The sequence below is a fragment of the Lutzomyia longipalpis genome, chromosome 1 (assembly GCF_024334085.1).
Source record: "Lutzomyia longipalpis isolate SR_M1_2022 chromosome 1, ASM2433408v1".
Lineage (NCBI taxonomy): Eukaryota > Metazoa > Arthropoda > Insecta > Diptera > Psychodidae > Lutzomyia > Lutzomyia longipalpis.
Window position 1 is genome coordinate 13,466,719 of NC_074707.1, and position 13,049 is coordinate 13,479,767.

Consider the following 13,049-nt stretch of genomic DNA (forward strand, 5'->3'; position numbering starts at 1 on the left):
ATACTGCGGATGATAAATATATGTATGATTAACAAAAAAATATAATGGAGAGTGCTCAGGAAGGATAAGGGAGGGAGTTTTTGAAAATTAGAATTAATCCAATTTAGTATAGTAAAGGGAATAGAAAAAAAAACATATAGTGTGAGCAGGACTATGAAGGATTGATAGTAGTATTGAGAGTATGCAAGTTTTGCTTTTGTTCTCTTGATTAGATTTTTTTTTACATTCAAAACAGCGACATCACACACCTTCTTTTCCAATTCTCGAGCTTTTGATTGTAAAGCATCGAGAGGCTCCACCGTTCTCGACAAACCAGATGTCATTCCTCGCAGCTGTGCCAGAGCTTCCTGAAATACACCATGCCATCCTATATCAGTTACCTGAGCTTCAACCATATAATTTTCATTTTACAGTACCACGACAAAAATAGTGAAACATCTTTGTTTTCTCTTCTAAGTACCTAAACATGGAAAAACTTTTAGGAACCTATTTGAAACCTATCTTTTTTGCAGTCCGGTTTCCACTAAAAAATAATCTAGTTTTAGTTGATAAATCGGTTGAAAATTTCTTTTTCTTCAAGAATTGTGATGATCCATAAATATTTTAAAAGTTAGATGATAGAAAATTCCTAGAGGTTAGTTTTAGTTAGTTCAAATCTATATATTTTCTTTTCTAAATTATTTAGAAAAATAAAGAGAAGTATCTAAGATTGATGATCGAATTGATGTTCTAAAGATTATGTATCTTCTATCTAAACATATTTCTCTGATAATTATTTTGTGTTATATTAAACACTTATTATTAAATTATTTGAAAACTTTATTTATGAAAATGGATATGATTTGTTATTTCTGATAAGTTAATTTTCATTCCTTTATTCCTGCAAATGCTCCACTAATTTTGTCGCTGACTTGCATCAATCTTATTCTCTTAAAATCTATCAAATATATATGATGAAACACTGTTACACGGAACACCAATAAAAACGGACAAAAATACATCTATTCGGATTTGAACGAAATGAATTTTTTTGTGACATACACATATAAATTTTGAGAATATAATGAGTTAATTGGATGATAGAAACCGAAACTAAAGAAAAATGTCAAATGCAAAATGCAGTCGGATGCAACAAGACCATCTAAGATAAGATTTTCAATGATATATGAGACACATTTAGAAAAAGAAAATACGATTAAATGAGTTTCAGGATTTGCAGAAATTTATATTTAGATTGGAAGATTTGGTTGCATATTATGTATCTATTGTAAGGAAATATTCAATAAGTAGGTATATGGAGTAGAGATAGTTAATTTATTTGATAAACAAGGAACCTTGTTCCGTGCACTATAATATTCTCTCTTTTTTTTCTAAATCTATATAGCAATTTTTTATTCTTTGTCCACATTGCAAAATTAAAACCTTCCCAGAACTATCATATTTAGCATAGGTAAATATTTATAATTTCATACGATTGCATGTTAAACAGAATTATATTTTCACTGATATGATTTGTTATGTACTTTTTTCTACCACATTTTTCTCCAACCCTCCAATAATGTGCCGATGAAGGACTAATTGAAAATTCCACAAAGTAGGAAACGCGAACAAATACATCAATTTTAAGAGTGAACAATGAACCCCAAAGACACATTTCATGTTCTCATTCCACCCACATTGAAAATGTATTCTCATGGTCATTATGCTCATAACTAACTAATTGAGGTCAATTTAAAAAAAACCTACACTTTACTTTTTTTTCTAGTATATTTTACTCAAATATACTTAACACTATATAGAATTGCTGATATTCTATCGATTTTCATTAGAAACAAAAATAAATTTTAATAAAATTATATTTATCATTAATTTGTAGAAAATTATTTTTTTTGTAACCCTTTAACATTTACAGAAGGATAGATTTCTGTTTTACAACAATCAACTATGTCAACTTGATGAATCTTATATTTTAAAGAATTTCATGTCATTCTATTCTTAACAGAATTGCATAAAATTATTTAAAAAAAAATTAAGACATCAAAACATAGATCAAATATTCCACTTAATTTGTTAAGCTTTCAAAAATCTCTGTCTTTAATGAGGGTATGCACTTAATACATGACTTTTTAATACGTAGTTTGAGATGCATTGCCCTTGTTTAATGCTATAATGATTCATTAGCTCTATTAACCCACATAAACTCATTAGATTTCATTAAAATTGTAAGGTTAGCAGGATTTAATATCCCTCTGAGGTCGAATTTTAGCGCTCACAGTATCATGTACCAAGCATAACATTTAGCAGAATACACGATTAGTTTATTTACCATTCCACATGAAATTAACATGAGTGATTGTTCAGAAAGGGGTTAAAGTGAAAAGAGAAGCATTGTTTTTTTTTTAAGTAAAATTCTCTTTTCCTGCATCACGTTATGCGAACAATATACAGGGTGGCCAGGAAATTAGGGCATGATTTTAACCGCGAATAACTTTTGCTTGGATTGAGATATCTGAAAACTTCTGCCGCCAAAAGATGCGTAAACTCAAAAAGTTTTATTTGCTTTTTATTTCAAGTCGATATCTTAAAAATTGGAGCCGCTAGAGCAAAAAATGTAAAAGTTACCATTTGTATGGAAAACGATGAAATATTCTGGATTTCATGTCTGTTGATTTTCTCAAAATCCATTAAAAAGATCCAAAGATCATTAAACAATTGAATATTTGACTAAATTTGAATTAAAGAAACCTTTCCTGACTTTATGCGACCAAATATTCAAACATTTTAAGAATATTTTTGAGTTAAAGCAGATATTGTCATCATGGGCAATTCAGCGTTAATTTGACATGAAAAGCAGTATATTTTTCATCGACAAAACGCTTCTTTTCACATTTTTTGCTCTAGCGGCTCCAATTTTTAAGATATCGACTTGAAATAAAAAGCAAATAAAACTTTTTGAGTTTACGCATCTTTTGGCAGCAGACGTTTTCAGATATCTCAATCCAAGCAAAAGTTATTCGCGGTTAAAATCATGCCCTAATTTCCTGGCCACCCTGTATATAGAGAAAACACGGTGAGCTTTATGCACAATATGTATTGAAAAAGGATAGAGCAAAAAGAGAGTATACACATTGAGAGCGAATGTAGCAATTGTGAGAAAAATGATAAAAATATAAAATCGAATATACCTGATGTGCTCTTTCAGCTTCAGCCCGTCGAGCTTCCGCCTCCCGCAATTGTAAACTGAGTGAGTCCAACATTGCGTCAGACACCCCAAGGGTGTCGTAAGACATCGTCTGAAATTCATACATACATTGTTATTACAATCTAATTGTCATAATTATCATTTCAGTTACACATGATTAAAGGATTCACTTCAAGAGCGTAAAAATTATTAAATAAGAGAATAGATTAGGTACGTATAATTTGAAGGATGAGAAATGATATAATCTGTATGTCTCACAATTTATCAATTAACTAACATTTCGAAATTAAAGTCGCATTTAAATAGCAAAATCTTTCAATTTGATTAATTAGAAAAACTATTTTAATAGTTTTTGAAAATTTCTCTGACAAATCTAATTATTTATTAAGGTTTATTTTCTTTATCAGTTTTAAAAGCATTTTATCAGAAAACCCAAAAAAATCGTAAAAATAAAAATTTCGTTAATACCTATCTAATTAAAAATAAAATAATAATCTGATATAGATTTAAAATCACAGCTAAAAATATGCTCAAGTTAAATTTAAATACGAAATTCCACAAAACAAATCCAAGAAGCGAAATCAGTTCTCTTTCATGTTTAGTGCTTTTACATGTAACACACCCCCATGATTATTTATTTAAATTGCAGATTTACCACTTTATTGAAGGGTCACCAAAAGGGAAGAAAGGCCAAACATTTATATATTTTATTCCCTCAATTGCTTCAATATTAACAAATGGTTGTAGTAGCTTCCCCTTTGCTCACTCAATTCATACAATAAATTCATATGTATATGTATATAATCATGTATAACACATACAAATCATACATGTTAGTTTACACGCAAAGGGATAAAGTAGTGAAGCCGGTATAGCTTTAATATGTATAGTATAAGGTCAGAAAAGTAAACAATCATGCCCCTCAAAAGATCTATAAGTGTATATATTTTGAATTCGTACATAGAATTATATATTAAAGTATTTATATACGTAAATAAAAATGCCATTTTTTGTACATAATATAAAAAACCTGAAATATGCTAAAAATAAATAGTTTATTTCACTCAATGAAACTGATAAAGTATCGATAGAGCTTTTTCTATTTCTATCATCTTCTCTTTTATATACTTTGCTGAAAGATTATGAAGTTGTATTTTTGCCTATGTGCATTACATTGAACACATTGAATTAACTGTTACCTAAAGAGCGCTAGTATATTGTTTATTTTATGAAAAAAAAGAGACTAATAAACCTAAAGCTCAAAGCTTTTTTACCATAAGCGCTAATCTGCAGTGGAAATTAAAAATTTATTCATTCATTGAAAACTCTTTTATCTATAAAAATGTAGTTCGTGGAAAAAAATTATATCTACATAAAAAGTATAAAAAGGCTTGACTGGAAAATAAAAAAAAGTAAATTGAAAAAGGACCAAAAAAGGATGGTCACAGATTGGTGTCCATTGCATTTTATTTGAAATAGACAAAAAAATGCGAACACTTGACAACCACTATGTATTTATTATTCAATTTGAAGTTTTTCATGTTTTAATTAAATTTTTTTTCTAAATACAAAGTTTTCAGTGACAAATTAAAATGTCGTTAATAGATTTTTAACTTCAATTCTGATTGTATTGCTATATCAATGCTGCAATCGTTCTCTCTATAGTATCAACAAATCTAAACTAGTTTTAAAGTAAATTTAAAAAGACGAAAAAATAAATAAAATAAAAAAGTTCGTTGTTAATCACAAAAGAGTAATAAACCCATTGAAACCATTGGAATGGTTAAGCCACACTATTGCCAATTTAGAAGCTTTCTCAAAGCAATTGAAAACAAGCAATTATGTATCGGTCATGTATTGTCTATACATATGATATGTTTTTATATAAATTGGCAACTGCGCACAGATATTTTACTATAAATTTCGACAAAGTGCACATAATGGTGAATTGTACATCAATTTTAGAATGAAAATTTAATTTTGTGGCAAATTATGGTTAATAAATATATAAATAAGTGTATATACTACAAAGGGGTAGGAAATTATGGCAAAAAATGTACAAAATGAAAGAAATAATAAAAAAATCACTTTCCCAAGAGAACTTTGAACCTTTCTAAGAGTTTAACTTTCTATCTCAACTAAAATTGAATAGGATAAAAATTCTTACAATAATCTAAGCATTAATGAAAAAGAATATATACCGAATCTGCAGCAATACTCATATATTGTACTATAGCTAATTTTTTTTTTTAATTCTGTGGATTTAATTGTCTGCGATGGTCTAAAGAAAAAAAGGTCGAGAAGTTGGAGGAAGTCGAAGGTGAAAAAGTGGGTTACCACGACAAACCTATTATTATAAATTTAAACCCACGTCTTCCTTTTTAGTGAATTAACAAACTTGTTCAAAAGATGATCAAAAATACACGAAAGAAGAGAAAAGGCTCTGTCAAATGGCAAGAATCAGTACGTCCCAACTCCAACTGAATTAAAGATTTCAATTAGTAGCGTTCTATATATCAGATAGGAATAAAAAAATCTTAAAATTCACGATGTAATTCCAATGATTTCTGCTTTAGTGAATTGAACAAAAGTTGGAATAAAATTGTAATACATCAGCATAGATTAATTAATAGAACAAAAATCTGTGATACTGACTAATCGGCGAATTTAGTGGAAATGCATAATTTTGAAAAATACTTTTGATGAAATAAAATAATTATGTATACCCTGTATGCTGCCCAACGCGCATAAAAAATACCTCATTCATGAAAATACTATAATTTTATTGGGGAGACTGGGATTGAATGAGCAAAGCAGTGGCTAAGGAAATGCTCATGAAACACATTTTCCATTGAAAGAGTAAATTAGTCTTCAGAGAGTAGTGCAGAAAAAGAAATTTTGCTATGAACGTTCTATTTAGAATTTTGTATTATACTCTCCGCACTATGAAACCACCAGAAACTACTCAAAATAATTTTATATAAATTTACCATTTCCCCCCTATTTTCCCATGTATAAAGAGTTTGGCATAATAAACATAAAGCTGAACAAAATACGTGTTTAAATATGAATGCGATATTATTATGTATTTATGATAATGTCTATGTATTTTAATTTATTTGCAATCTATGTATGTTTGTGAATTGTATGTACATTGTATTGCACATAATTTCCATAGTACGCACAATGTATGTATATATGTACTGTACATCTTTAAATTATTTTAAATGATATACCGCATATCATTGACCAAAAGTGGAAAAACTTTTTCATTTCTAAAATGAATAAAAATAGCACAATGACAAAAATAATATCATGCTGTGAAACTTCTTACTTGATAATTAGGCAAAATGTTTCAATATAGTGATAAAAAAAGTACCTACATGAGACTACATTAGAGTAAATGTATGGGGATGAAGTGAATATTATATGTACATACTTCTTGCTCACATTATAAGTTAGATTCATGCAGTAGGTACAATGTAGAATATATGAGAGGGAGAGTAAATAGGAAAATTAATCACGACCCTCAACTCCCAAATACACACTCACTGAAAGCACCTCTATAATGTGCTAATTAGAATCTATATATACCTACTATATATACGTACATGTGTATTGTGTGCAAAAGTGGTCGTGTGGAAAAGTCTCTTGCTTACTGTATGCGTGAAAATTTTAGCTCAAAAGCAATTTTTTTTTCACGATAAGCACATAACTATTTTTTTTTCCTTTATATACCTTCGCAATTCTAAGAATAAAAAAAATTAATTTAATATTGGTATATCATGTGCAAGTCAAATGATTAAAAGGAAAAGAAAATTTATTATTTTCTGCTAGCATAAAAGCTTTTCCTGTTAAACTTTCTCTATTCCTGCATAGGTCTATTTATATGCGTTCTAAAAATAGAAGAAAGTTAAAATAGCAAAGTCATAACATTATTTGATTATAAAACTTAAATTATATGTAATTTAGAATAAATGGAATAAAAATATGTATTTATATTTAATGAGGTACGTACATAATTAAATTGTTGAGTACAGTAGCATAAAATTGGAAAGACTTTCTCAGAAAAACAGTAATTAAAAGAAAGAACCTATCGCGTATCTATAGAGATTCTAACTATAGGTCAAAAGAACACGACAAAGGAATCTTTGAGGGAAAATTGCTAAATCTTAAGGTATCTTAAGGTTGATTCTTATGAGAAGCTAATTAGTAACTGATGATTAAAGAAAGGAAACAGAATCAAATGATTATGATAAACAGGATAAAAAAAACGATTTTATTTAATTTTCTTTATTATTGAAATAATATTTATACCGATTGAATAAAATCTAATTATTGCAAAATTATTCCTTCATATAATTTGCTGGACTTTTATCCATAGGTATGTAAAATCGAATTTATGTAATTAATACTGCAGTAGATTATAGGCTATATATTGCCAGTACACCGTTAATACATGGGAAAATAATTAGTATATACCTGCTATTTAGGGAGTACTATATACTTTAAACCATTCACCTCTGAGTGAAGGACGTTATATACATTATATCATTGTCTATGTCTATCTAACTATCTATACTTTTCCGAGTCAGAAAATATCATTTACTGGGAATATTTTCAATTTCCTGAAGAAATTATTTAAATAGGGATGTAATTCTTTAATGAAGTAGAACGAGAAGTTTCCCCTGGCCAAATTGTAAGAGTAATTGTAAAGGGGATAAAATCTGAAATTTTGTGTACAATTTTTGTAAAATTTTAGAGCTTTTGTGAACTTACTGTGGGCCCTAAATATCTCTTATATGAAACTCCTAAATTAAACAAAAAATATTATTTATCGAACATTTAAGATGAGAGCAAACTGTGTATGTTTGTTGAGAATAATCTTCCATAATTTGATTTCCAATAAATTACATTTTTACAAGATTTTAGTTTAAATTACATTTTGAAGCTGAGATAGTTTTAAATGAGATGTAAATAAATTTGCCCCATCAGATCACCCCATTGCACGGTAATGAAATTAAAGATATGATTTTGTGGTGCTTAATCAATTTCAATTTCCCTAACTATTTTTATATTTTCCCCCAATCTCAATGTCAATTGATTTTCATTGTATCATACTCTTTCAAACAACTATTGTTGGCGAAACTATCCCCTAATGTCGGGTAATTCATGATACCACCATTACCCTTTTATCACATAATGTAGGTAGGTATACACTTATTTAGAAAAATTCTATAAAAATCCTTCACTCACATACTTTGTTTAAAAGCGACACCATCATTAAGTACTCGTCGTGCTCCAAAATTATACATTCATATCTCTCCGTTACCAACAACTAAATGATAGATACCATATAGATCGGATGAACATTCACTGATATATTAGTGACAGAAGGGAAATTTTTCTCATTATCACTTTGTGATTTGGTTCTCCCTGAATCAAGTTTATAGCAATGCCTGACAATGTACATATATTACATATCAGTAAGAGTAGGTGTTAAAATGAGTAACTGCGATAATGTAATGCACAGGTAAAAGGGAAAAGTAGGAAAAGTAGCACAAACCTCTCAAGAGAAACCGGAAAATTTATATCATCTTCGTTGATGAAGGGATGGGACAATGGAGCTCCATATTATCCAATTTTGATGAACATTTTTTTTTCCTTTCCTTCACACTCACACACACATACACGCAGAAACACTGGATAAATTGCAAATTATGGAGGAAATTGCACAGAAGAAAAACCAATGGCTTTTCTCACACCAAACTTTTGCACGCTAAAATTCTTTTGCGATGATGGTGATGTGAATTCTGTGGGGAAAGTGATGGATTTTCCTTCACTTTTCCAACACTCCTGCAGCTGGACTATTGGATATGACTTACACCGTCGTCGAATCTATATAACTCCTTTTTCACTTCTGCTTCCTCCAAAGTTCTTGGAAGCTCGACTTTTTTTGTCTCCCTTTCCCTGAACTTTTGCCCCACAAGACGCGCTTTTGGGGGCAACTTTTTTCTTCACTTTTTTTTTCCTGGCAATGAACAACCCTTGATGGAAGATGCGAAAATAAAAACCCAGGAAAATTATCCAGCACAATTCACATTTGCACACTTTTTCCACTGAAATTGTCTTCTTCCTTTTTTTGCAAATTTAAGCTCTTGTTACTTGCAGCGGGGGGCTCAGAGAGATGAGAAATCTGCCACTTTTCCTTCACTTTTTTTCCACTCACTTTTCTTTTTCACAGCATTCAATGGGAAATGGTGAAACCGCACTTTTTGCACAAGTTTTTTGTATTCCGTGGACCGTTGGGTGTTCCTGCGGGAACGTTGAATGCAATTTTCTTGTGGAACTTAGCGTGTGAATTACAAATCTAGAAAACGGTCCACCCGCCCCAAATTGGGTCACTACCCGCTGCTGTTGTAGAATACTATGGATGACGATGGTGGAGCATCGATTGGTGCCTATCACTGTGGGCTCTTACGCAAGTGCGACGGAATACCAGGGCCGGAAACGATGAGCGATGAATGGCGAAAGCTCGGAGTCTGCGAACTGTGGGGCACGACAGCGACCCTGGAGACGCCGGCGCAGTTGGGATAGTTCCGAGGGAAAATGACGGGCACCTCCGGTTGCTCATGTCACATATAAATGCACACAGAGGGTGATCTGAGTCAACACACCAACTCCCGGATAAAAGCTCCACTAGATAGCACAGCTTTCTTGAACGCCCTGCACCCGATACAGATGTACGAATCCACTTCGCGTAGATACACCATTCTTTCGGTACTCCCCGCAAAAATTCACGGGTTGATACCACACGGATGATGGTAGAGTCTGTGGAGCGGCTCAGCCACCGAAAAAAGCTCAAGAAATTACAGAGGACTCCCTCAACATGGCTCACCACTTACCGTGTGTGTGCATGTGTGTGTACGTGAATGTATGTATATATGAGAAGCACCACGATGTCTATAGGTTGAATGAAGTGTCGCATACATAGCGAAAAGCACACGCTATAGCACGAAAGCTCCAATGATGACGACTTTTTCCATTTTTGCCATTCCACCAACAACTATAACTCCATTGTACATAGTGCTGTGAGTGAATGGGGAACACCACCTCACCGGACTCTGGGGGTGGGCTGCGTTGAGCGATACTGAAAAGAAATAATACGATGGCACAAGTTAATCAAATCTCATCCATATAGACAATAATTACACTACACTGCGACGAAATGACAAACGCAGATTACATTTCATGAAAACTTTTTCTTAATTAAACTTTACCAAATTATGTATTATACTATTTAAAACTACGTATAACATAAAAAACCGCAGTGTGACTAAAAAAAGATGAAAATAACTTTAATTTGGGTTAAGTAGTAAGTTAGTATAAAATTTAAATATCTTCACCTATTAAAAAATTAAAATCAGCTCTATAATAATTATAATGATTTACTGAGAATGATATTGATAGATTTATTATAATATTTATTAAAAAATATTCATATCTCCATAACTTTAAGAAAAGTTGAAGTAAAATGGCCCAAACATTCTTCAACCACACAAGCCCTGAAAAAAATTTGAACAATATTTTTTTATGTCTTGTTAGTGTTCTCGCTATGCTCTGAGAAACCAAGCAAAATTGTATGCCATAAGATTTGAAAGAATTGGTTTATGCTGGCTTTTCCAAAGGCTGCCAAGAAGAGTCAAAATGCATTCATAAATAATGTTGAAAAAAATCGATTTTCTTGTAGACACAAAATTCAAATAGCTGCATTTGCAAATAAACAAAAGTCGTTTTATAAGAAGCAGCACAATATAGAATCATAAAATATGTACCTATACATAACGGAGTGGGGATGTTTAAACTCAAATTCTATGCTCCCACATAACACAACACAACTATTGAAACCATAAACATTGAAATCACAGAATTTGAACGAAATTCTAGAAATTTAAGTTTGAAATTCTAAGAAAAATTAAATTTTCTGTAAAAATTACAATATTAGAGAGAACATACATTTGATCTCTGACATATAATAAGTAAGCTTTGATTGTGAATTATATGCCTATTGGTTAAAATGAAGCAATAATGAATGCTGCAAAATCAAATTAAGCATCGAATTCTCAGAATCTTAAATTAAAGAATATAAACAAATGGATTTTACAGAAATGATTAAAAAAATCTTCTGATTCAATTAAATAGAAAAATTTTAATTTTGTTTTTCAACATTTCTTTTGAATTGATTTTCGATACATTTTTGTGTCAACAGCTATGTAAAAAAAATCCAAACGCCTCTCGAGCAATATCGAAAATCTTTTTTATTGATTGGTTAGTCCCTATTGCAAAATGCGCCTAATAAAATTTAATAAAAACATATTGAAATTTTTCTCGTTAGAAATTAATCCAACCAAAATTATTTGTTAAAAAACGATTGAAAATTCAGGTTAATTCGTCGAAGGAACATTTAAATTTATCACAATTTGCAGGAAAAACTTTCTTTACTACCACTAAAACATCCTCTCTGTGCTGAACGGGATAATTCACCCCCAAACCTAAAATTGAAAAATCCCACATGATTACATCGTGGGTGGTTCTGACTGAGAGGGGATATTCATAGTGTGGTGGCTTTATTGATATCACACTTTAAATTACTAAATCGATTTCTATGGGTGTATAGCATATAGTCATATGTATGTATATATGAAATTTTGAGTGCGAACATTTATAGGTATCATTGCGATAAAGTTACCTTATATTCAACACCGAAATTTCCCTTATTCTATTTATATCGCTTCTCCAAAATGCACAAAAGGAAAAACCCATTTTCAGTATAGTGAGTTTTTCTCTCTTATTTTCCCCCCATACACATACATTTTCTCCTCATTTTCCAACGAGACCCAGATCACCCCACAAATTCCTACCGTGTGCACATAATATGGAGAGATGAAGAATTTTTCTTTTCTCTATGTACATAAAAACTCCCACGATCGGATGATTTCCCAGTATTGGGAACTTTCCATGGACTTTTTCGCATTCATACGTCACACAGACACGAAAACGAAAAAGCTCAATACATTATTGTACTCTCTCACCGTAATATGGTACAATGGGGTGATTATATATTTTCGCGTAGTCCGACTAAATGCAAGTGCGCATGATTTTTGGGAACTCATTTTCTCTCTACCCCCACACACAGCAGTGTCTTCAGGAGCTTTCGTGACGTCACTCCACACATCCACACCACACCGCAGCTATACGAGGAGGACAAAATCTATTAAAGATGCTTTCTTTTTCGCTTTCCAAAATCCTCCTTCATGATTCGCCTGCATTTTTCTTACTTTAATTATTTTTCTTAACAGTACATTACCTTCTGCAAACTGTATGAATATTTCTTCTTTAAAAATTTAATTTACATACTATGTATACAATATTATACCTACCCTCATACACTTCAAGTGAATTTCTAAGAAAAAGTGGGTGTTTTCGTGAAATTTTATTTACTGGCATAAAATTCCTGTTGCTACACAGAGACTTTGGAGATGACCTCTGACTTATGCCCGTCACTCGTACTGACCCCTAAATGGCAACAATAAATATCATCCCTTTTGTACTATGAGCACGAAGCGTTAGTACAAAAAGGAAACATAGGACATGGTGTGCAGGAAAAAAAATTCCTACACAATGCCTTTTTCCTCGAAGTACTGATAACTGCGCGTGGGAGTTACTATCAACCATATCTTCCAACTCCTTTAAACAATTAATTTTCTTGTCTGTTTTTTTCTGCTGAAATTCCTTTATTCTGTTTATTCGTAACATAATGAATAACAAGGACAGAAATTTATTATTA

The 13,049-nt window shown here is 31.2% G+C and overlaps 1 protein-coding gene across 9 annotated transcripts in view; it reads right to left on the bottom strand.

Moving 5' to 3' along the window:
* LOC129790914 (RIMS-binding protein 2) overlaps window positions 1-10,232 on the bottom strand; it is a 33,947-nt gene extending 23,715 nt beyond the window's left edge. For 5 of the 9 annotated variants that reach the window (XM_055828774.1, XM_055828783.1, XM_055828766.1 and 2 more), the window contains exons 1-3: window positions 8,769-10,231; window positions 3,186-3,293; window positions 249-347 (exon numbers count right to left, since the gene is read on the bottom strand). In XM_055828774.1, the coding sequence (XP_055684749.1) occupies window positions 249-347; window positions 3,186-3,290 (204 nt within the window). In that variant the 5' untranslated portion in view covers window positions 3,291-3,293; window positions 8,769-10,231. Of the gene's footprint in view, window positions 1-248; window positions 348-3,185; window positions 3,294-8,768 lie in introns of all 9 variants that reach the window. The other 4 variants (XM_055828807.1, XM_055828791.1, XM_055828799.1 and 1 more) reach the window with 3 other exon arrangements.
* Between the last annotated feature and the right edge of the window lie 2,817 nt (window positions 10,233-13,049).